The 23,615-nt window shown below is 52.3% G+C and overlaps 1 protein-coding gene across 1 annotated transcript in view; it reads left to right on the top strand.

Moving 5' to 3' along the window:
- Positions 1-422: 422 nt before the first annotated feature.
- LOC119963110 (serine/threonine-protein phosphatase with EF-hands 2-like) overlaps positions 423-23,615 on the top strand; it is a 94,855-nt gene continuing 71,662 nt past the window's right edge. The window contains exons 1-2 of the mRNA XM_038791711.1: positions 423-779; positions 13,398-13,506. Of these exons, the coding sequence (XP_038647639.1) occupies positions 13,452-13,506 (55 nt within the window). The 5' untranslated portion in view covers positions 423-779; positions 13,398-13,451. The remainder of the gene's footprint in view (positions 780-13,397; positions 13,507-23,615) is intronic.

Genomic DNA, 23,615 nt, shown 5'->3' with positions numbered 1-23,615 from the left:
CTTTATGCATAACTTCCCTTCCTTCGGATTGATTCATTCGGCCTTTCAATGTTCCCTCTGAACATTAGTCTCTTGTATAATGTGTTTGGGTGTGCTTTTCACATCAATACCAATAGTGCTACGTTGCTACCTAGCCAAGGTTATGATGTAGCCACATCATAGCTTTCACCAGTCAAAGGTACGAGAAATAAACTAAAATCACAAGGTGTAGACAGCTTGGGAGAGATTTGGAATCCATCTACTCACTGAGTATTGGCGCATCAAAGTTTTACAAGCTCAGACCTGTATCTAAGCTATTGTCATCGGCAGGAGGTTTAAATTAAAAAGAAATCTTTCTATAATCCCAATCCATTTGAGCATGTTAGCACAATTAAACTAGTCACATGGGGACTTGAAGCCACTTAAAACTGCTTGAAGTAAGCACCATAGTGCTGTGTGTTTTTCAGCCTGTCATCAGGGGCAAAGAAGAATATAATGATTTTGGAATGAGAACACTTGCATAACCATGAGGGAAAAACTGGGTTTGGAGTCTGAACACATCTTCGCTCTGACATTAAAATAATATGAAACAGAATTTTCTTGATCTGGCATCCAGTATGAGGAGTTGCTTCATAGGTTGAAGAGATTTATTTCACAATGGAGAGAGCCACCACAAAACTGTTTTGAATGCTGATCAGTGTTAATTAAGACATGGCACTGTGAATAAGCCGGCTTGTAGAGGATTTGTGGAGCATCACACAAGCGTCGCAACTGGGATATACACAGCAAACAGTTAGCAGGTAAAGAAGTTATGTTTATTCATACTATCAGTGCTATTTCCTATCTGTAGCAGTAACTAGAGAAACAGTCATTCAAGGTTAATAAGGCTTAACGCAGTTGAATTTATTTCTGTGGCAGATTGATAGGCCACTGAAGTTAGCTCTTTGATATCACAAAGAAAGTGTTCCGACACCAGTTCCAATGACTCACGTCCAGTAATGTGTTTATTTTCTCCTTCACTTCTCTCACTTCAAAGAATACATGTGGGTGTTATGTATAAAATGCAGAATTTGTGCTGCATTTATTATTCCAGCTTTGGTATAATGGAAGATGTAAGTCAATTTTAAAATGTTGATTGTTCTTTACCATTATGTAATAAAACACCTCCACAAGCACAGGGCAGCTAACTGCTCAATGCTTTGCCCATTGATTCCACAGTCTACACTTTGTGTCAGTCTGGAACTCGTGAATTTTAGGTTTTTAATACAATGTTATTGGGGTTGTTTGTTTGTTTAGTATTATTATTTTTCACAATTTCCTAATCTGGGCCACAAATTACCTTTTACCAAGGTCCCTCCCCCTCCACCTCCCTCCTCCCTCCTCCCCTCCCCCTCCCCCTCCCCATCCCCTCCCCCTCCCCCTCCCCATCCCCTCCCCCTCCACCTCCCTCCTCCCCTCCCCCTCCCCCGTCCCCTCCACCTCCCCTCCCCCTCCCTCCTCCCTCCTCCCCTCCCCCTCCCCTCCCCCCTCCCCTCCCCCTCCCCCTCCCTCCTCCCCTCCCCCCTCCCCCTCCCTCCTCCCCTCCCCCTCCCTCCTCCACTCCTCCTCCCCTCCCCTCCTCCTCCCCTCCCCCTCCCTCCTCCCCTCCCCTCCCTCCTCCCCTCCCTCCTCCCTCCTCCCCTCCCTCCTCCCTCCTCCCCTCTCTCCTCCCCCTCCCCCTCCCCTCCCCCTCCCCTCCCACTCCCCCTCCCCTCCCCCTCCCCCTCCCCTCCCCCTCCCCCTCCCCTCCCCTCCCCCTCCTCCTCCCCCTCCCCTCCCCTCCCCTCCCCCTCCCCTCCCCCTCCCCCTCCCCTCCCCCTCCCTCCCCCTCCCCTCCCTCCTCCCTCCTCCATCCTCCCTCCTCCCTCCTCCCTCTCCCTCCTCCCTCCTCCCTCCTCCCCTCCCTCCTCCATCCTCCCCTCCCCTCCCTCCTCCCCTCCCCTCCCTCCTCCCTCCTCCCCTCCCCTCCCTCCTCCTCCCTCCTCCTCCCTCCTCCCCTCCCCTCTCTCCACCTCCCTCCTCCCCTCCCCTCCCCCTCCCTCCTCCCCTCCCCTCCCCCTCCCTCCTCCCCTCCCCCTCCCTCCTCCCCTCCTCCTCCCTCCTCCCTCCTCCCCTCCTCCTCCCTCCTCCCCTCCCCTCCCCTCACCTCCCTCCTCCCCTCCCACTCCCTCCTCCCCTCCCCCTCCCTCCTCCCCTCCCCCTCCCTCCTCCCCTCCCCCTCCCTCCTCCCCTCCTCCTCCCTCCTCCCCTCCCCTCCCCTCCCCCTCTCTCCTCCCCGCCCCCGCCCTCCTCCCCTCCCCCTCCCTCCTCCCCTCCCCCTCCCTCCTCCCCTCCCCCTCCCTCCTCCCCTCCCCCTCCCTCCCCTCCCCCTCCCCCTCCCTCCTCCCCTCCCTCCTCCCTCCTCCCCTCCCTCCTCCTCCCCCTCCCTCCTCCCTCCTCCCCTCCCTCCTCCCCCTCTCCCCCGCCCCTCCTCTCCCTCCCCCTCCCCCTCCCTCCTCCCCTCCCCCTCCCCTCCCTCCCTCCCCTCCCCTCCCCCTCCCCTCCCACCTCCCCCTCCCACTCCTTCCTCCCCTCCCCCTCCCTCCGCCCCTCCCCTTCCTTCCTCCCCTCCCCCCTCCCCCCTCCCTCCCCCTCCCCCTCCCCCATCCCCGCCCCTCCCCCCCTCCCCCTCCCCCTCCCCTCCCCCTCCCTCCCCTCCCCCTCCCCTCCCCCCTCCCTCCTCCTCCCCTCCCCCTCCCTCCTCCTCCCCTCCCCCTCCCTCCTCCTCCCCTACCCCTCCCCTCCCCCTCCCCCTCCCTCCTCCCCCCCTCCCCCTCCCTCCTTCCCCCTCCCCCCTCCCCCTCCCTCCTCCCCTCTCCCCTCCCTCCTCCCCTCTCCCTCCCCTCCTTCCCCTCCCACTGCCCTCCTCCCCTCCCCCCTCCTCCCCTCCCCCTCCCTCCTCGCCTCTCCTCCCTCCTTCCCTCCCACTCCCTCCTCCCCTCCCCCTCCCTCCTCCCCTCCCCCTCCCTCCTCCCCTCCTCCTCCCTCCTCCCCTACCTCCTCCCTCCTCTCTCCTCCCCCTCCCTCCTCCCCCTCCCCCCTCCCTCCTCCCCTCCCCCTCCCTCCTCCCCTAACCCTTCCCCCTCCCCTAACCCCCCCCCCTCCCCCTCCCTCCTCCCCTCCACCCCTCCCTCCTCCCCTCCCCCTCCCCTCCCCTCCCCCCCCCCCTCCCCCCCCCCTCCCCTCCCTCCCCCCCTCCCCCCCCCCCCCTCCTCCTCCCTCCCTCCTCCCCCCTCCCCCCTCCTCCTCCCTCCTCCCCTCCCCCTCCCCTCCCCCTCCTCCCCTCCACCCTCCCCTCCCCCTCCCTCCTCCCCTCCCCCTCCCTCCTCCCCTCCCCCTCCCTCCTCCCCTCCGCCTCCCTCCTCCCCTCCCCTCCCCTCCCCTCCCCTCCCTCCTCCCCCTCCCCTCCCCCTCCCCCTACCTCCTCCCCTCCCCCTCCCTCCTCCCCTCCCCCTCCCTCCTCCCCTCCCCCTCCCTCCTCCCCCTCCCCTCCCCCTCCCTCCTCCCTCCTCCCCTCCCCCTCCCTCCTCCCCCCTCCTCCCCTCCCCTCCACCTCCCTCCTCCCCTACCCTCCCTCCTCCCCTCCCCTCCATCTCCCTCCCCCTCCCCTCCCCTCCCTCCTCCCCTCCCCTCCCCTCCCTCCTCCCCTCCCCTCCATCTCCCTCCTCCCCTCCCCTCCACCTCCTCCTCCCCTCCACCTCCCTCCTCCTCCTCCCCCTCCTCCTCCTCCTCCTTCTCCCTTCCTCCCCCTCCTCCCTTCCCCTCCCCTCCTCCCTTCCCCTCCCCCCTCCTCCCTCCCCTCCCCCTCCTCCCCTCCCCCTCCCTCCTCCCTCCCTCCGCCTCACCTCCTCCCCTCCCCTCCCCTCCCTCCTCCCCTCCCCCCTCCGCCTCCTCCTCCCCTCCCCCCTCCCCCCTCCCTCCGCCCCTCCCCCTCCTCCTCCCCTCCCCTCCCCTCCCCCCTCCCCTCCCCTCCCTCCTCCCTCCCCCTCCCCTCCCTCCTCCCCTCCCCTCCCTCCTCCCCTCCCCCTCCCTCCGCCCCCTCCTCCTCCCATCCTCCCCCCTCCCCTCCCTCCCCCCTCCCCTCCCTCCTCCCTCCCCTCCACCTCCCTCCTCCACCTCCCTCCTCCACTCTCCCCTCACACCTCCCTCCTCCCCTCCCCTCGCACCTCCCTCTCCCCTCACCCCTCCACCTCACGCCTCGCCCTCCCTCCTCCCCTCCACCTCCTCCTCCTCCTCCCCCTCCTCTCCCTCCTCCTTCCCCTCCTCCTCCATTCCTCCCCTCCGTCCTCACCTTCCCTCACCCTCCTCCTTCCCTCCCCCCTCCTCCCTTCCCTCCCCCTCCTCCCTTCCCCTCCCCCCTCCCCTCCTCCTCCCCTCCCCTCCCTCCTCCTCCCCTCCCCCTCCCTCCTCCTCCCCTCCCCCTCCCCTCCCCCTCCCCCTCCCTCCTCCCCCTCCCCCTCCCTCCTCCCCCTCCCCCCTCCCCCTCCCTCCTCCCCTCTCCCTCCCTCCTCCCCTCTCCCTCCCTCCTTCCCTCCCACTCCCTCCTCCCCTCCCCCCTCCTCCCCTCCCCCTCCCTCCTCCCCTCTCCTCCCTCCTTCCCTCCCACTCCCTCCTCCCCTCCCCCTCCCTCCTCCCCTCCCCCTCCCTCCTCCCCTCCCCCTCCCTCCTCCCCTACCTCCTCCCTCCTCCTCCTCCCCCTCCCTCCTCCCCCTCCCCCCTCCCTCCTCCCCCCCCCCTCCCTCCTCCCCTAACCCTTCCCCTCCCCCTAACCCTCCCCCCTCCCCCTCCCTCCTCCCCTCCACCCCTCCCTCCTCCCCTCCCCCTCCCCTCCCCTCCCCCCTCCCCTCCCCTCCCCCTCCCCTCCCTCCTCCCCTCCCCTCCCCTCCCTCCTCCTCCCTCCCTCCTCCCCCCTCCCCCCTCCTCCTCCCTCCTCCCCCCCCCCTCCCCTCCCCCTCCTCCCCTCCCCCCTCCCCTCCCCCTCCCTCCTCCCCTCCCCCTCCCTCCTCCCCTCCCCCTCCCTCCTCCCCTCCGCCTCCCTCCTCCCCTCCCTCCCCTCCCCTCCCCCTCCCCTCCTCCCCCTCCCCTCCCCCTCCCCCTACCTCCTCCCCTCCCCCTCCCTCCTCCCCTCCCCCTCCCTCCTCCCCCTCCCCTCCCCCTCCCTCCTCCCTCCTCCCCTCCCCCTCCCTCCTCCCCCCTCCTCCCCTCCCCTCCACCTCCCTCCTCCCCTCCCCCTCCCTCCTCCCCTCCCCTCCACCCCCCTCCTCCCCTCCCCTCCATCTCCCTCCTCCCCTCCCCTCCATCTCCCTCCTCCCCTCCCCTCCATCTCCCTCCTCCCCTCCCCTCCACCTCCCTCCTCCCCTCCACCTCCCTCCTCCCCCTCCCCCTCCTCCTCCCCCTCCTTCTCCCTTCCTCCCCCTCCTCCCTTCCCCTCCCCCTCCTCCCTTCCCCTCCCCCCTCCTCCCTTCCCCTCCCCCCTCCTCCCCTCCCCCTCCCTCCTCCCCTCCCCTCCGCCTCACTCCTCCCCTCCCCTCCCCCTCCCTCCTCCCCCTCCCCCCTCCCCCTCCCTCCTCCCCTCCCCCCTCCCCCTCCCTCCTCCCCTCCCCCTCCCCTCCTCCCCTCCCCCTCCCTCCTCCCCCTCCTCCTCCCTCCTCCCCCTCCCCCTCCCTCCTCCCCTCCCTCCCTCCTCCCCTCCCCCTCCACCTCCCTCCTCCACCTCCCTCCTCCCCTCCCCTCCATCTCCCTCCTCCCCTCCCCTCCACCTCCCCTCCTCCCCTCCCCCTCCACCTCCCTCCTCCCCCTCCCTCCTCCCCTCCACCTCCCTCCTCCTCCTCCCCCTCCTCTCCCCTCCTCCTCCCCCTCCTCCTCCCTTCCTCCCCTCTCCTCCCTTCCCCTCCCCCTCCTCCCTTCCCCTCCCCCCTCCTCCCTTCCCCTCCCCCCTCCTCCCTTCCCCTCCCCCCTCCTCCCTTCTCCTCCCCCCTCTTCCCTTCCCCCTCCTCCCCCCTCCTCCCTCTCCCCCCCTCCTCCCCCTCCCCCTCCCCCTTCTCCCTCCTCCCCCTCCCCCCCCTCCCTCCCTTCCCCCTTCTCCCTCCTCCCCCCTCTCCCCCCCCCCCTTCCCCCTCCCCTTCCCTCCCCCCCCCCCGCTCCCCCCCACATCAGAGGCAGCAGGGTGCTTATTGCAAAAAATAAAAGCTCATGGTGTAAGTGGTAAGATATTACCTGGCTGCAGCAGACTTTAAATTATTTGATGAACTGGTTTCTGAATGACCCCAAGCCTTCCATAATTATGCAGCGGTATCATTTTTATATAGCGGCGCAGTCCCTAGGTGAATCGATCACTGATTTCTTGACCTGCTAAAACGTCTAGCTGAGTATTGTGAGTTTGGGTCATCCCTCTCCGAAATGTTGAGAGATAGGTTAGTGTGCGGCATAAACAACACGGCCACTGGAAGCTGTTGGCAGAGCCCACCTTGTATTTGAAATGGGCCATCGAGCTTTCACTGCCCCAAGAGCACGTGGTGAAAGGAGTTGCAAAGATCCACGGACTATGGCGTCACAGTTTGGCCCACCCTTTGTTTCAAACTCCGACTGCATCACGGGATACTGCCTGTCTGACCAGACCTCCAAAAGGGCAGTCCCAGTGGCAATTCCACAGGATATCTCGGGAGCTACCGCTGACTGGTGTGATACCTCCCCTCAGGAAGAAGGGGAGAACTGACCATGTTGCCAAGTGTGTGGTCAAAGGACTCGTGAGAGTCAAGAGCTGACAATTGTGGCACAGCGAACGCTGTCCACCGCATCTGCCAAGATCACCGTGAACCAGGGCCTTGCACATGGGGGCCCCCCAGGTGAGGAGGACTGTATAATGAAGCTGAACTACATCACGGTCCCGAAGGCGGCAACAATCCAGGTCAATGTTATAGGTCAATGGTCACCCCATGATAATGGAAATGGGCACTGGAACTGTCGTCTCCATTTTGGACCATCGAACATTTGGGTGACTCTGCGCAGGGAACATGCCGCCAACATTGTGCGACACCAAAGCGAGGTTGGCGGCCTATATCGGTGATCCACTGCATATCGAGGGGACCACCGTGACTCCGGTAACACATGGGCAGCAGTCGGTCCATCTTCAAAACTGGTTGTGTGTCCTCCATTTCAACTGGCAACAGGTTTTCCGGATGCACATGGGGAATCTGTACGACGTACTGGGCAAATACACCAAAATATTCCAGGAGGGTCAGGGCAGGATAAAGGGGGCCATGGCCTTAATCTACGTGGATCGATCCTGTTGCGCAGCCCCGGCATTTTAGGGTGAGGCTTGATCCTTGCTTGGCAAAGTTGTTGTGGAGCTCCGGTGCCTGAATGATCTGGGGGTGGGGGGCGGGCCGGGTGGTGATCATACACCTGGTGCAGTTTGTGGAATGGGCCACACCTGTGGTGCTGGTAATGTCTGTCCAACGCTACGGAGATTTTAAGCTCACAGTGAACAGAGATTCACGCCTGGACCGATACCAAATGCCGACAGTAGAGGATTTGTACGCAAAACTGGCTGGAGGATGTTCCTTCACGAAGCTTGACATGAGCCGTGCTCATTAAAAGTGAAGCTAGGTCAGGAATCCAGAAAATTTGTGACCATAAATACCCATCGGGGGTTATTTGAGTACACCCGCCTCCCATTGGGGGTTTCATCGGCCCCGGCAATTTTCCAGCGGGTAATGGAGAAGGACGGGGTGCTCATCATTGGAACTACAGAGAAGGAGCACATGGACAATCTTCAGGAGGTTGTCCAAAGTAGGCGCCCGGCTAAAGAGGAGCATGTGTGTGTTTGGCACTAGAACGGTGACCTATTTTAGGTTACAGGTGGACAAGTATGGTCTACACCCGGTGGAAGGTGAGGATCACATGCGATGCTTCCCCCTATGGCATTGGGGCTGTGCTGGTCCACGGATCGGACAACAGTATGGAATGACCCATTGCTTTTGCATCAAGGACCCTGGCGGATGCAGAGTGAAGGTACGTTCAAATTGCCAAGTGGAACCTGGAGGTAATATTTGGTGTCAAGAAATTCCACCAGTGTTTATGGGCTGCGTTTCTTCATTGTGACAGACCACAAGCCACTGCTCGGTCTTTTAAGGGAGGATTCAGCGTTGGGTGCTTCTACTCGCTACATACGAATATTCGTTTAGACACCGTCCGGGTACGCAGATTGCCCACTCTGATACCCTTGGCCATCTGCCATTGACCTTGAGTGCCCCCTCACTACCAATGGTGGAAGAAGTGGTTGCAACTCTCAAGTTTATGGAGGCCTTGCCAGTGACGACTACTCAGGTGCGCGCAAAGCATTCTGTCCTTATGCTCAGACGTTCTTGGAGCTCAACGTTGAAGATGGTGTCATATGCGGGGAGCTCGCATGGTCATCCCAGTGAAAGGTCAGGAGGCCTTGCTGCAGGATCTTCACCTCTGTGACAATGTTGGCCTTGTAGTTATGCCTGGTGGCCCAGCATCGAGAGGGACGTGCGCAGCTTCCCAGTGTGCCAGGAGCATCAGAAATTCCCACTGCCAGCCTCCCTTCATCCATGGGAATGGTCAGGACGCCTGTGGGTGCATCTACATGCGGACTTTGTAGGACCGTTCACGGTGTCCATGTTCCTCAACATCGTGGATGCCCACTCGAAAGTGGATAGAGGTGTACAGGATGGCCTCAATAACGTCCAGAGACACGATAGAAAAGCTTCAGGGCTCGTTCAGGATTCATGGGATCCCAGAGGTCCTGTTAACAGATAATGGAACGCCGTTCACGAGTGAAGAATTTGTCGCATTTACGAATCAAAACAGCATTTGGCATATTAGAACTGCTCAGTATTACACCTCCTCTAAAGGTCTGGTGGAAAGAACATAGAACATACAGTGCAGAAAGAGGCCATTCAGCCCATTGAGTCTGCACCAACCCACTTAAATTCTCACTTTCACCCTATAACACCCCCTAACCTTTTTGGACATGAAGGGCAATTTAGGGTGGCCAATCCACCTAACCTGCACGTCTTTGGACTGTGGGAGGAAACCGGAGCACCCGGAGAGAACCCACGCAGACACTGGGAGGATGTGCAGACTCCACACAGACAGTGACCCAGTGGGGAATCGAACCTGGGACCCTGGCACTGTGAAGCCCCAGTGCTATCCACTTGTGCTACTGTGCTGCACAGACTTCAAAAGGGTCTACGTGTTCCATGGACACAGCTGGCATAGTTCCTTTTTTTTAAATAACTAAATTTAGAGTACCCAATTAATTTTTTTCCAATTAAGGGGCAATTTAGCGTGACCAATCCACCTACCCTGCACATCTTTTAGATTGTGGGGGCAAAACCCACACAAACACAGGGAGAATGTGCAAACTCCACACGGAGAGTGACCCAGAGCCAGGATTGAACCTGGGACTTCGGCGTCATGAGACAGCAGGCAGAGTTTCTTTTAACTACCGCACAACGCCACAAGTGATGACAGGAATTGCCCCTGCGGAACTGATGATGTGCCAAAGAACTGGTTAAGTCTCATATATCTGAGCCTTATTACTCAAGGGATGCAGTCTATGCCCTCAATTTTGGTGATGGGCATTTTGCTAGAGAAATCAGGTCCTGTCTCATACAATGTCCAGGTTCAGAGGAAAGTTTAGCGAAGTAATTGGACGACCTGAAAAAAATTCACCTGAGGAAGGAGCAGTGCTCCGAAAGCTAGTGTTTGAAACAAGCCTGTTGGACTTTAACCTGGTGTTGTAAGACTTCTTACTGAAAAAATGAGAGCCCACGTATCAATACGCCCAACCAGCAGTATTTACATCTACTCTGTAATCTACAATGTTGTTATAACCCGCAACAGGACCAGTGGGAAGCCATTGTTCACCCTGTAGGACTCGTGAAGTACGAGCTAGTTTTGGGAGTGAGTTTCTGCCTTGAGCAGAATATTGTAGTAGTTAAATAAACCTCTGTTCTCTTACCGCTGGCTTCTTCAAGTTACTAAAGAGGGGTGACTTGATTGAAGCTGATAGGAGCCCCCAGGGAGACAAGCAAGTTACAGCCATAACATCCCAATAAGAACAAACAGCCCCCCAAGGGAAAAAGAAAGACACCAAACTCCCCGGCAAAGGTGACAGGGAGAACCAACCTCCCCAAACACCTCCTCCAAAGTTCAATGCCCTTCTTCTCCTGCCAGTCCATTGTCTCTCGCAAACTCCATCGCTTCCTCTAGTGTCCTAAAATAATATTCAAGACCATTGGAGGTCACCCAGAGGCGGGCCGGGTACAGCAACCCAAACTTCACCTCCTTCTTAAAGATGGCAGCCTTCACTTGATTAAACTCTCCTCTTGGCCAGTTCCGCATCCAGGTCCTGGTATATCCAAAGCTCATTGCACTCCCAGGTACATCACCTCGTCTGCCTGGCCTACCTCAAGATGAAAAATGAAAATCGCTTATTGTCACGAGTAGGCTTCAATGAAGTTACTGTGAAAAGCCCCTAGTCGACACATTCCGGCGCCTGTCTGGGGAGGCTGGTACAGGAATCGAACCGTGCTGCTGGCCTGCTTGGTCTGCTTTAAAAGCCAGCGATTTAGCCTGGTGAACTAAACCAGCTCCTATCAAGGAACCGGTGCAATCACACCACCATCACCCTTGGCGGCTCTCCTGGCATTAAAGAACATCAGCAGTGCCCTCACATTCCACATCCACTTACCGCCAATCATTGGCCTGGGCAGCTATATCAGATTTTTGGGTTTCTGTCACTTGCGCTGTGTTTGGTTCGCTTAATACAGAATCTTTAGCACTTCTAACTGTAATTTTGGTCCATCGAACAATTAACTGTCCATGAAGTCTAAGTGTCTCACTGATCTGCAATCCATTTCGAGCAGAGGTGATTAAGTTAACAGTTTAATTAATGTTGCTAAGATACAGTTGGAAAGTTGGCCAGTGTGAGTGAGGGACAAACTGACTTTCTGCCATTGAATGAAAAATAATTTGTAAACACTTCCAAAGCATCAACAACATACTTTAAAAAAAATTTAGAGTACCCAATTCATTTTTCTAATTAAGGGGCAATTTAGCATGTTCAATCTACCTATCTTGCACATCTTTGGGTTGTGGGGGTGAAACCCACGCAAACACGGGGAGAATGTGCAAACTCCACACAGACAGTGACCCAGGGCCATGACCGAACCTGGGACCTCAGCGCCGTGAGACTGCAATGCCACCACTGCGCCACCGTGCTGCCTCATTAGCAACATACTTAATTGGAAATTGAGTATTTCCAATTTTCAGCATGTAACTAATTATAAAGGTAAAATAGGAAAGGAAATAGCTGGGAAAAGCTCAAAACGGCACGGTAGCACACTGGTTAGCACTGTTGATTCACAGCGCCAGGGACCCGAATTCGATTCCTGGCTTGGGTCACTGCCTATGTGGAGTCTGCACGTTCTCCCCGTGTCTGCGTGTGTTTCCTCCGGGTACTCCAGTTTGTAATAGATAGAAGAAACAAGCTGAATTCTACAGTCAGCGTCTTCAAGTGGTACTGGTCTTAGTTAATCAGCTGAAACCCCATATTTCAGCCATGGTCTCGATTCCTGATCACAAGCCAACAAACCCTGCTGGAAATTACACACTGAGCGAGGACAGGCTCGAGTTGACGTCTCCTATGTTTTTTTATTAAAAATTTAGAATACCCAATTCATTTTTTCCAATTAAGGGGCAATTTAGAATGGCCAATCCACCTACCCTGCACATCTTTGGGCTGTGGAGGCGAAACCCACGCAAACACGGGGAGAATGTGCAAACTCCACACGACTGTGACCCAGAGCTGGGATAGAACATGGGACATCGGTGCCATTGTCTCCTATGTTTTAATAGTTTGACAACACTCACTGTCTTGGTCCAGTAGAATATGTGACTCATTGCTTTCAGGAAAAGGGATGAGAAAATGTAATCTTTTTTGTTGTTGTCCGAAAGTTATAATTCTAGTCATTTGTTTAGCATTCCATAATCTTATAACCACTTGCATGGTTGTTCCTTGACCTGCGGTTCAAATGTAGGTATTGACCGAATCGACTGTTGCTGTCTGTACCAAAAAAATGAATGTTTGTAGGTGGAAAATATATTTAAGAAACTAATAGTCTCGCCGTGTAAGTCTTGAAATTCCACAAGATATTTATGAAGCAGGTGGACAGCGTGGTGGTGCAGTGATTAGCACTGCAGCCTCACGGCGCCGAGTTCCTAGGTTCGATCCCGGCTCTGGGTCACTGTCCGTGTGGAGTTTGCACATCCCCCCCCCCCTGTTTGCGTGGGCTTTGCCCCCACAACCCAAAACGATGTGCAGGGTAGGTGGATTGGCCATTTTAAATTGCCCCTTAATTGGAAAAAATGAATTGGGTACTCTAAATTTAAAAAAATAAATAAAAATATTTATGAAGCAGACCTGGGGTCAGACGAAGCTTCCACCTGACCAATGGATATACCTCTTCCTAGACCTTGTGTTCAGGAGGGTTTATCAATTTTGGGTGTGTTCATTTATGTTACTGATGAAGTGTCCCCTCAAATGGGGGAAAGAATTGCATTGTTACAAGAATTTGAATGTTGCTGCTGTCTCATTGAGGTGGCATTTCTGACATCAATCAACCAGCAGAATTCCTTTCCTGTCTCATGGCCCTGGGGCGAAACACACGCAAACACAGGGAGAATGTGCAAACTCCACACGGGCAGCACGGTAGCACAGTGGATAGCATTGTGGCTTCACAGCACCAGGGTCCCAGGTTCAATTCTCCGCTGGGTCACTGTCTGCATATTCTTCCCGTGTCTGCGTGGGTTTGCTCCGGGTGCTCCAGTTTCCTCCCACAGTCCAAAGACGTGCAGGTTAGGTGGTTTGGACATGATAAATTGCCCTTAGTGTCCAACAAAGGTTAGGAGGGGTTATTGGATTATGGGGATAGGGTGAAAGTGAGGGCTTAAGTGGGTCGGTGCAGACTTGATGGGCCGAGTGGCCTCCTTCTGCACTGTATTTTCTACGTTATGTTTTATATGTTAATATTAAGGCTGATGATGCTGTGGCAAGAATACTGTCATTTCAAAGTATCATTTGAGTTTCATACTTAATATTTCACTTGCAAACTTCCTATGCAAAATGTAAGAACTTCTTCCCATTTCTTGAGTGTTGAGAATCTCCGGTTCTATCCGTAAGTCATTGTGTAAACCCTTTTTGAGCAAATTTGTGCCAAGGTTGTACTGTATCAATTAACCTACTTCCATGCCCAGTAGTCTACATACTTGTTTTAACCTTCAATAAATAAGCACCTTTCTTCTTGCAGCTTTTGGAGGATAGGGTGGTGCAAAAGAAAGAGATTTTGGAAGACGACAAGATCATGGGATGTGGCAGTTCTAGAGCTAATACTAATTCAGCGAAGAGAACTGTAAAAGGTAAGGTTAGAATATTGTTTACTCACTTTCTGACATAATAACAGCTTTGGGAATCGTTATTTAGACAATATTTCAGACACGTTTAAAACTTTGGCACAATTGATTTTTCAGTGGTATTTTACTGTTTTTAACTCTTGCTTTCCAAACTTCTGGTGGCGGCCATGGAGTGAGAGGTCGCTTATTTGGTAACTCCTGCTCGTGGTGGACTTTTGGGACCTTTTCCCCCGATTTATGGGGGATTTGATTGGTAAAATTGGAGACTGGTGAGGCAGAGAAGAGGGAATCCCACCAGTTTACGGAGTCGTGGACCAGAGGTGGTCTGCAAAGAAGAGATTGTTGGTCGAAGAGGAGAGTGGATCGTGCAGCACAGGAAAACATGGCGGAGGTTGAGGAGCTGGGATTGCCGGCCCAGTGTCAATGGAGCAGCTGGTGGAATTCCTCCAGGAGAGTTTCGCCAAGCAAAGACAGGAGTACCTGGGCCTGATTAAGACGGGGATTGATCGGGTGGAGCAAAGGTTGGAAGCCTAGGGACTGGTGATTCAGAAGGTGGCTGAGCACGAGGACCAGCTAATCGCGATGGCAATGGAGATGGATCTGATGAGGAACCATCAGAAAAGACTAGGAGAAGGTGGAGGATTTGGAGAACAGGTCGCACAGGCAGAATTTGAGGATCGTTGGCCTCTCGGAGGGCATCGAGGGAACGGACGCAGGGGCATTCGTGGCACGTATGTTTGAGAAGCTGCTTGGCAAAGGTGCGTTTGCTCGACCCCTGGAAGTGGACAGGGCGCATAGAGAACCTGCGAAGAAGCTGCAGGTGAATGAGCTGCCGAGGGCGATGGTGGTGCGAATGCACCGGTTCCTGGATAAGGAACAGATCTTGAGGTGGGCCAGGCAGACGAGGATCTGCAAATGGGAAGACACCGAGTTGCGCATTTATTAGGACTTGGGTGTGGAACTGGCCAAAAGACGAGCAAGGTTGCAATCCTGATCAATAAGCGGATGTCATTTGAGGTAGGGAATATAGTGGCGGACTCAGGGGCTCGGTATATCATGGTGAGCGGGAAGCTGGAGGGGATGCCGGTGGTATTAGTGAATATCTGCACACCAAATTGGGACGATGCGGAGTTTATGAGGCAGGTGTTAGGGAAGATCCTGGACCTGAATTGCAGAAGCTGATCATGGGGGGGGGGACTTCAATACAATCATTGATACAAGGTTGAATAGATCGATTTCAAGGACAAGGAGGGTGCCAGCCGTGGCAAAAGAACTAATGGGGGGGGGGGGGGGGGGGGGGGGGGGGGGAATAGACCCATGGAGGTTCAGACGGCCAAGAGCGAAGGAGTTTGCTATTTTTCCCCACGTTCACAAAGTGTACTCCCGGATTGAATTTTTAATTTTAAGCAGGGCTATACTGGCAGGGGTGGTGGATACCGATTATTCGGCGATTGTTGTGTCGGACCATGCCCCACACTGGGTGGATCTATGGGTGAGCAAGGAGGAGGGGGGTCAGTACCCGCAATGGAGATTGGGTGTAGGACTGTTAGCAGATGAGGGGGTGTGCGGGCGGGTGAGGGAGGCCATCCAGAATTATTTGGAGATAAATGATACAGGGGAAGGTTTGGCAGCAACAATGTGGGAAGCGCTGAAGGCAGTGATCGGGGGAAGCTAATTTTGATACGGGCTCATAGGGAGAAGGTGGAGCGGGTAGAGATGGATAAACTGGTTGGGGAGATACTCCAGGTGGACAGAAGGTATTCTGATGCCCCGGAGGCTGTTGAAGGAGCAGCAGAAGCTGCAGATGGAGTTTGGTCTGCTATCCACAGGAAAGGCGGTGGGAGAAGGCAGTGGCAGTTGAGGAAGGCGAGGGGGGGTGGTATGTGAGTATGGTGAGAAGGCCAGTAGGATACTGGGACACCAGCTAAGAAAGAGGGAGGTGGCCAGGGAGATAGGAAGAGTGAAGGACAGAGGGGGGAACACTGTCTTGGACCCAGCAGGGGTGAATGGGGTGTTTAAGGAGTTTTACAGTCGGCTGTATGAGTCGGAGCCCCCAGCTGGGATGTAGGGGACGAGGCAGTTTTTGGAAGGGTTGGAGTTTCCGAAGGTGGAGGAAGAGTTAGTGGAGGGGCTGGGAGCCCCAATCAGGATTGTGGAAGTAGTAGAGACCATGCAGTCAGGCAAGGCCCCGGGACCGGGGTGGCTACCCTGTGGAATTCTACAAGAAGTTCTCTGGGATACTGGGCCCGCTGCTGGTGAAGGCATTTAACAAGGCTAGGGAGCGGGGTGTCCTTCCCTCAACAATGTCGCAGGCTTCAATATCATTGATCCTGAAGCGGGAGAAGGACCAGATTAATACAGATCAATCTCCCTACTGATTGTCGATGCCAAATTGCTGGCCAAAATTCTGGCCTCAAGGATAGAGGACTGTGTTCTGGAGGTGATGGGTAAGACCAGGTGGGGTTTTTTAAAGGCAGGCAGCTAATGGCGAACATTAGAAGGTTCCTAAATCTGATCATGATGCCCTTCGAGGGAGGGAGGCGGAGGTAGTGGTCGCTATGGATGCGGAAAAGGCCTTCGACTGGGTGGAATGAAATTATCTGTGGGAGGTCCTGGGATGATTTGGGTTTGGGCAGGGCTTTATTGACTAGCTTCGGTTGCTATACCAGGCACCAATGACGAGTATGCGGTCGAATCGGCTGAGTTCGGACTACTTTAAATTGCACCGAGGGACAAGGCAAGGATGTCCTTTCTCCCCACTGTTGTTTGCCTTGGCCATAGATCCATTGGCGATGGTGCTGAGAACATCAAAGGACTGGTAGGGGCTAGTCCGGGGGGGATGGAACACAGGGTCTCATTATATGCAGACGACCTACTCCTATACGTTTCATGACCCATTAGGGGGGATGGGGGCGATGCGGACTTGGGGGAATTTGGCCGGTTGTCGGGGTACAAATTGAATATGGGTAAAAGTGAGGTGTTTGTGATCCAGGCGAGGGGGCAGGAGAGGAGAGTGGGGGAGCTGCCGTTTAAAGTAGTGGGAGGGAGTTTCTATAATTTGGGAATTCAGGTGGCACGGGAATGGGAGCAGTTACATCAATTAAATTTGACCTGGCTGGTTGAGCAAACGAAGGAGGACTGTCGGATGTGGGACATGCTCCCGCTGTCACTGGCAGGGAGGGTACAAACCGTAAAAATGATGGTCCTCCCGAGGTTTCTGTTTGTTTTCCAATGCCTCCCTATTTTCATACCAAAGGCCTATTTTAAGAGGGTGAGTAGGTTGATCTCTGGTTCAGTGGCGTGCAGAGGTCTGGTGATGCCCGGGGCAAATTTTGATTGTATGCCCCAAAGACTCAAGTATAAGGCCTAATATACTGAGAAATATTATGAGAAAGGAAAACATTTTGAATATATAAACACAGATGAAACATGAAATAAACGCTTTATTCGATTTTAATATAAATCAATCAAATTTATTAAGTTCTTTTCCCCAAATGATACCTCCTGTCACAAAACACCTGAACTACTTCACTTTTTACATCAGCTGTGAGAAATTCTTTTTCAATGCTTATTAAAGCCAGGTTGGTCAGTCGCTCCTGTGACATAGAAGACCTCAGATATGTTTTTATTAATTTCAGTTTTGAAAATGACCTTTCACAGCTTGCGACTGAAAATGCGATTGTAAGCAGTAATCTGTATGAAACACACAGCGTCAGAAAGACATCCCTCCCATACTGCAGTAAAGACTCCAGAGCATCTTTAGGGTCAGGGGGAACTCTATTCCCTCCAGCTCGAAGGAGCATCACAAAATCAATAATTTTGTCATATAACTGAATTGCAACCACATCATTGTCATTATAATTTGCAAAGTCTGAACATTCCTTTTTTAATTTCTCTCTTTCTTGTTCATCTTCAATCACTCCTGAATTCAAGTTCAGAAGAAAAGTAAATCGGTCACTGAGTCTTTGAAGACGGACACTGCGGTCTTCAATTTCAGTTTTTAATCTGTTCACAATCTCTACCATTACTCTATTCATTTCTTCTTGTGCCGTCAGTCCACTATCTCTTGCTGACTCTCCAGGCATTATTCTTCTTCTCCTTGTTCGTGCAATTGGTATTGCCCAATTTTGACAATATTCATTGGCTAAATCTATTGCATTGTGGATAATTTCGTCATTCTTCAAATTCAAGATATGAATAAGTCCTCTCAGATCACAAGAAGCTTCATGGAACCCCATTTTCGGATCCTGCAAACGTTTTGAGACTTTATCCACTGATAAAACTGAGTACCAAAAATGTAATAAAGCTATAAACGGGAACTGTTGAATAGAGTTCAGTAGCGATCCTGCATCAGATTTAGTTTCCCTTGAAAATTCTCCTTCCAGCTGGTGTTGAAAGCTTGCAATAACGTTGTCACACTCTTCGTGGATTACTTGCACAGCATCATGGCTGGAACTCCATCTTGTGTCACACTGTCTTTTCACAGCCCGAGTGACAAATGATTTTAACACTTCCCAACGAGAAGTAGATGAAGAAAAAAAAGTGGAGTTTTTCTAGAATGCCAAAAAATGTAACAACAACAGGTTGCACCTCACTTGCATGGACACAGGACAAATTGAGGCTGTGGTTCTCGCAGCTCACAAACACAGCTTTTGGGTTAACTTCAAGAATTTTTTGTTGAACACCTCCTCTCACTCCAGCCATAACTGCTGCGTTATCATATGCTTGACCACGACAGTCATTCATGGAAATTTTGTCTTCTTCCAATTTTTCCTGAATTTTATTTACCAGGCTGACTGCATCTTTCTTGTTGACTTGAAAAAATCCCAGAAATGTCTCCTTTATTTCTGCTTTTCTGTTTTCATCAATATGAACTTAACGCAGAATTTCAGAAACCTGATCTTCATGGGCAATATCTGGAGTTGAATCCAGCATTATGCTAAAATATTTTGCGTCCTTAATTTCGGAAATTATATTTTTCTTGACAGTTTCACCAAGAAGATTGATTATTTCGTTTTGAATTCTGTTGGACAAGTAGGTGACACTTTTTGGTTTCTCTTTCCCTCTCTGCAAGTGTTTTGCTAAGATGTCATCATATTTGGCCAAAAGTCTGATTGTTGCTAGAACGTTTCCTGTATTTTCACTGACTGTCTCCCCTGGCTCTGATAACCCAGATATTCCTTCTCCTCCATGTCCACGATAGGCCAGATTCTGTTTTGCCAGACAGGATATAACCTCGACAATCCGTTCAGTTATAGCTTTCCATCTTTTCTTTTCAGCAGACATTTGCTGTTGAAGTTCAGCATCTATCGTAGTTGAATGATGGAGTCGAACTACAAGGTTCAGGTATTCCCTTATGTGAGCTCTATGAGAAGGGCTTTTCTCATGGTCAGGTATTGTTGGATTTAATTTTCTCCAAGTGGAGAAACCGTCTTCCTTTCCAAAGTTTGACACAGACAACAAATGCTCCTTTGAAAACAAAAAGCAAACAAAACTAGCATGCTTTCCGATATGGAGAGTATAACAACCATTTTCTCTCCACAATTTCTCCGTTTGTGGAAACTTTATCAAACCACTGTTTGGAAAATGATCTCCCATCCTTCTCAGCAAATGGACCACTTTTATTCTGATATATTTCAGGGCCATGTTGTAATATTGTCATCTTCAAATGATCTGGAATCGGTTTCTTCAAACAGCCAAAATCGCTTCTTTGCAAAAATATGCAAATATCTTCTTTATTTTCTTCACATGGACCAGCCTCCCCGGACAGGCGCCGGAATGTGGCGACTAGGGGCTTTTCACAGTAACTTCATTGAAGCCTACTCGTGACAATAAGCGATTTTCATTTCATTTCATTTCATTTCATTTAATTTCATTTCATTTCATTTTCATTTCATCCTGACAACGAGACTGAGGAGAGAGAGTATTATGTTCTGACCGAGCTGAATCCGTATCAGAAAAATCCTTCTCTGCACCCACATCATCTTTTATTTCTCCAGGTTCTCCTACTTCTTTACTTCTTTTTATCCATGCATCTAATGCCCCTCTTTGATGGGACTCTTCTTCGACTCTGGCCCTCTTTTTTTTCCTGTTCTGTGCTCCACTCGGTTGTACACAAAATACTCGTAACATTTCATTTTCTATCTCAAAAACCGTAAGACGCATGAGAAAATGGGAAGAAAATGGTAAACAATCGGTCAGTTGCAGACGGATAAACCATATTTCATTTCTTTGTTCCTTCGTATCAAATTATTTCACACTGATTCTCCACTGATAATTTTGTGCAATTTATATCATAGACTTGCAAATTAGTGGTATCTGTATTCAAATATTAGCATGTTAAGGAATAAATGTCTCCTATTCCGAGATTAAATGCCATAGCAGTCCTCTGATCATCCAGGCTTCACTCTTACTACATCCCACGTAAATATTTCATTAAATATCACCAAAAAAACCTATAAAAAACGTAGTTGCACCTGTTCTAGGTAAAAGAACTAATCTAGATGCACAAAAAGCTGAAGAAAAGACGAGTTATGACTCGAGGAAACGCAGGAACGAACAGCCACGTCTGCTTGTTGCTTTTGATGGTTGCACCACGTACATCATGCGCATGCGTGTGGGGGGGATGGGGAGAAGGACCATTTTCTCTAGACAGAAAGGGTACACCATGTTAAAGGAATAAAGGGCTAACAACTGCCTCTGCAGTGTGGTGAGCCTCCAAAAATTGATTTATCACCGCTGAAATTTTAAAATTACTATCTTATTTTCTTCTCTGGGGCAGCACGGTGGCCTAGTGGTTAGCACAACCGCCTCACGGAACTGAGGTCCCAGGTTCGATCCCGGCTCTGGGTCAATGTCCGTGTGGAGTTTGCACATTCTCCCCGTGTCTGCGTTGGTTTCGCCCCCACAACCCAAAAAATGTGCAGAGTAGGTGAATTGGCCATGCTAAATTGCCCCTTAATTGAAAAAAATAATTGGGTAATCTAAATTAAAAAAAAAAAAAAATTTTTAAAAAAGAATTTTTTTTTTTTTTTTTTTTTCCCTTCTCTGATTGGATGCCCCCATCCAATGGATGCCCGGGGCCAATGCACCGTCGGCCCCCCCCCCTCTGCACGCCACTGCTCTGGTTTTGTGTGGGCGGGTAAAACCCCGCGAGTAAAGGAAGTGCTGCTGGAGCGGGGGGGGGGGGGGGGGGGGGCTTCACAGCTCCAGAGTCCCAGGTTCGATTCCGGCTTGGGTCACTGTCTGTGTGGAGTCTGCACATCCTCCCCGTGTGTGCGTGGGTTTCCTCCGGGTACTCCGGTTTCCTCCCACAGTCCAAAGATGTGCAGGTTAGGTGGATTGGCCATGCTAAATTGCCCTTAGAGTCCAAAATTGCCCTTAGTGTTGGGTGGGGTTACTGGGTTATGGGGATAGGGTGGAGGTGTTGACCTTGGGTAGGATGCTCTTTCCAAGAGCCGGTGCAGACTCGATGGGCCGAATGGCCTCCTTCTGCACTGTAAATTCTATGTAAAAACTCATGGAGTGGGAGGAAACTCAGATAGGTGAGCTAAAGCGTAAATGGGAAGATGAGCTGGGAGGTGAGCTAGAGGCGGGTCTGTGGGATGATGCTCTGAGCAGAGTCAACACGTCCTCATCATGTGCCAGGCTCAGCCTGATACAATTCAAGGTGGTTCACTGCGCACACATGACGGTGGGCAAGTTGTTTGGGATAGAGGACAAGTGTGTGAGGTGCACGGGAGGGCCAGCAAACCATGTCCAGATGTTTTGGGCATGCCCGAAGCTTAGGGGTACTGGCAGGGATTTGCAGATGTCATGTCCATGATACTAAAAGCAAGGGTGGTGCTGAGTACAGAGGGGGCGATTTTCGGTGTGTCGGAAGATCCAGGAGGCCAGGGGGGCGAGAGAGACTGCCTTTGCCTCCTTCGCAGCCCGGAGACGGATCTTATTAGCATAGAGGGACTCGAAGCCCCTGAAATCCAGGGTTTGGGTTAGTGACATGGCTGGGTTTCTCAGTTCGCCCTGAGAGGATCAACGTTGGGGTTCGTCAGGAGGTGGCAGCCGTTTATCGACTTCTTTGGAGAAAACTAAACTGTCTGCAGATTCAATAGGGAGGTGGTTAAGGGGTAGGGGGGGAGTTAGGCTATTTTGTAGGCGGGAACAAAGATGGAGGGATGTGTTACACACTGAACTATGTGTACATTTGTTCTAAATGCCTCAATAAAATGTTTTTTTTTTAAATGCTCTTGCTTTCCTTATGCCAGTTTTTCCTTTATTGTATATTGTGACTGTGACCTCCAGCTGCACCAGTACAGTCCTTTCATCTCCTTGTGCAATGCATATTTTTATTTTTGTGGTTACGTGATCTCTGTAGAGGATTTCTTGACACATCACTGATCCTTGCAAAATTAATTCTCCTAGGATAGCCTTGTCCAACCCTTTTCGCTTGTCCAATCCTTTTTGGATATTCTTCTCCTTCAATGGGCCGAGGAACAAATTTGGTGTGTCTGTGTGTATATATAAGCATGTATAAGTGTAACCTGAAACTGGGTGTAAGGCAGATTTGCACTCAGCCCCACACACTCACTCATCTGTCTCTTGTACTCCCCCATATATACGCACACACAACACAGAGGGGAAAGGGTAGTTGAAAGGGAAAAAATATATAAATAAAAATCAAAGGATATAAGATCTTTGATGCACTGGGATGACTTCCAGTCAATGTCTTCCTGAAGTTCAGGCTATCATTTTGGTATTTTTTCCTTCTAGACTTGAGTCAGTTTTCTCCTGCAAAGTTGACTACCTTCTCTGCAGACTCAGAATCATTTCAGGCTCACAGCAAAAGATGTGCCAAGCGCTCACCGCTTTCAGAACAATAAAGCAGTTCCTTCATCTTGGCAATCAGAAGATAGAGAGAGAGAGAGAGAAATAGTTCCTTTCACTTCTATGGTCTAAACACTTCTAAGTTCCCTTGGAAAGCATCACTCAGGAACCAATCACTGACCGTTGTCAGGCAGAACACTATCTGGCCAACCTGCCCAGAGACCAACCATCCAGAGGCCTCCTCCTGGGGGCACCCTCCCCTAAGTGCTGTTATGCCTAGTTCCGTTTGTGGAAACCAGTGCTAAATGACACGATGGCAAGGTCTCCCAGGCACAGGTGTTCAATCCTGTGCCTTGGGATACTCCGGCGCAGACATATTCATGAAGTTAATGGCTCACTAGGGCAGCACGGTGGCGCAGTGGGTTATCCCTGCTGCCTCACGGCGCCGAGGTCCCAGGTTCGATCCCGGCCCTGGGTCACTGTCCGTGTGGAGTTTGCACATTCTCCCCGTGTCTGCGTGGGTCTCGCCCCCACAACTCAAAAAAGATGTGCAGAGTAGGTGGATTGGCCATGCTAAATTGCCCCTTAATTGGAAAAAATTAATTGGGTACTCTAAATTTATAAAAAAAAAGTTAATGGCTCACTTAAATATGCAAATCTGGATCCCGCTCAGTGAAGACAGGTTACAGGTTGCAGCATCTCGCAAGATCTCGTTAGATCTCGCAGGCATTCCGAGCATTGTAAATCTTGCGGAAGAGCTCTCGTGAGATTTAATGGCCTCGTTGCGTCACCAGGTCGGGCGCAATGAGGCTGTTCAATCGGGCCCTCCGTCTCCATTCCTAGCGATGGGCTATCTACAATATTCATTATAATCCCACCGACTCCCGCAGCTATCTCGGCTACACTTCCTCACACCTTTCCTCCTATAAGGACCTGGTTCCATTTTCCCAGTTTGTCCATTGCATCTGTTCCGATGAAACAACCTTTCACAACAGTGCTTCTGATATGTCTTCCTTTTTCCTCAACTGAGGATTTCCCACCCTCACACTGTGGTTGAAAGGACACCCAGAGTTGACACAGTTGTCCGACCCATTTCCCAAACTTCATCTCTACCCCTTCCCCTCCCTCATAGAGCCGCAGTAAGGTAATAATAATCTTTATTGTCACAAGTAGGTTTACATTAACACTGCAATGAAGTTACTGTGAAAAGCCTCTCGTTGCCACATTCCAGCACCTGTTCGGGTACACAGAGGGAGAATTCAGAATGTCCAATTCACCCAACAGCACGTCTT

The sequence above is a fragment of the Scyliorhinus canicula genome, chromosome 3, assembly GCF_902713615.1.
Source record: "Scyliorhinus canicula chromosome 3, sScyCan1.1, whole genome shotgun sequence".
NCBI lineage: Eukaryota > Metazoa > Chordata > Chondrichthyes > Carcharhiniformes > Scyliorhinidae > Scyliorhinus > Scyliorhinus canicula.
Note: the sequence above shows the minus strand (reverse complement) of the source record. Positions and strands in the feature narration are given on the sequence as shown.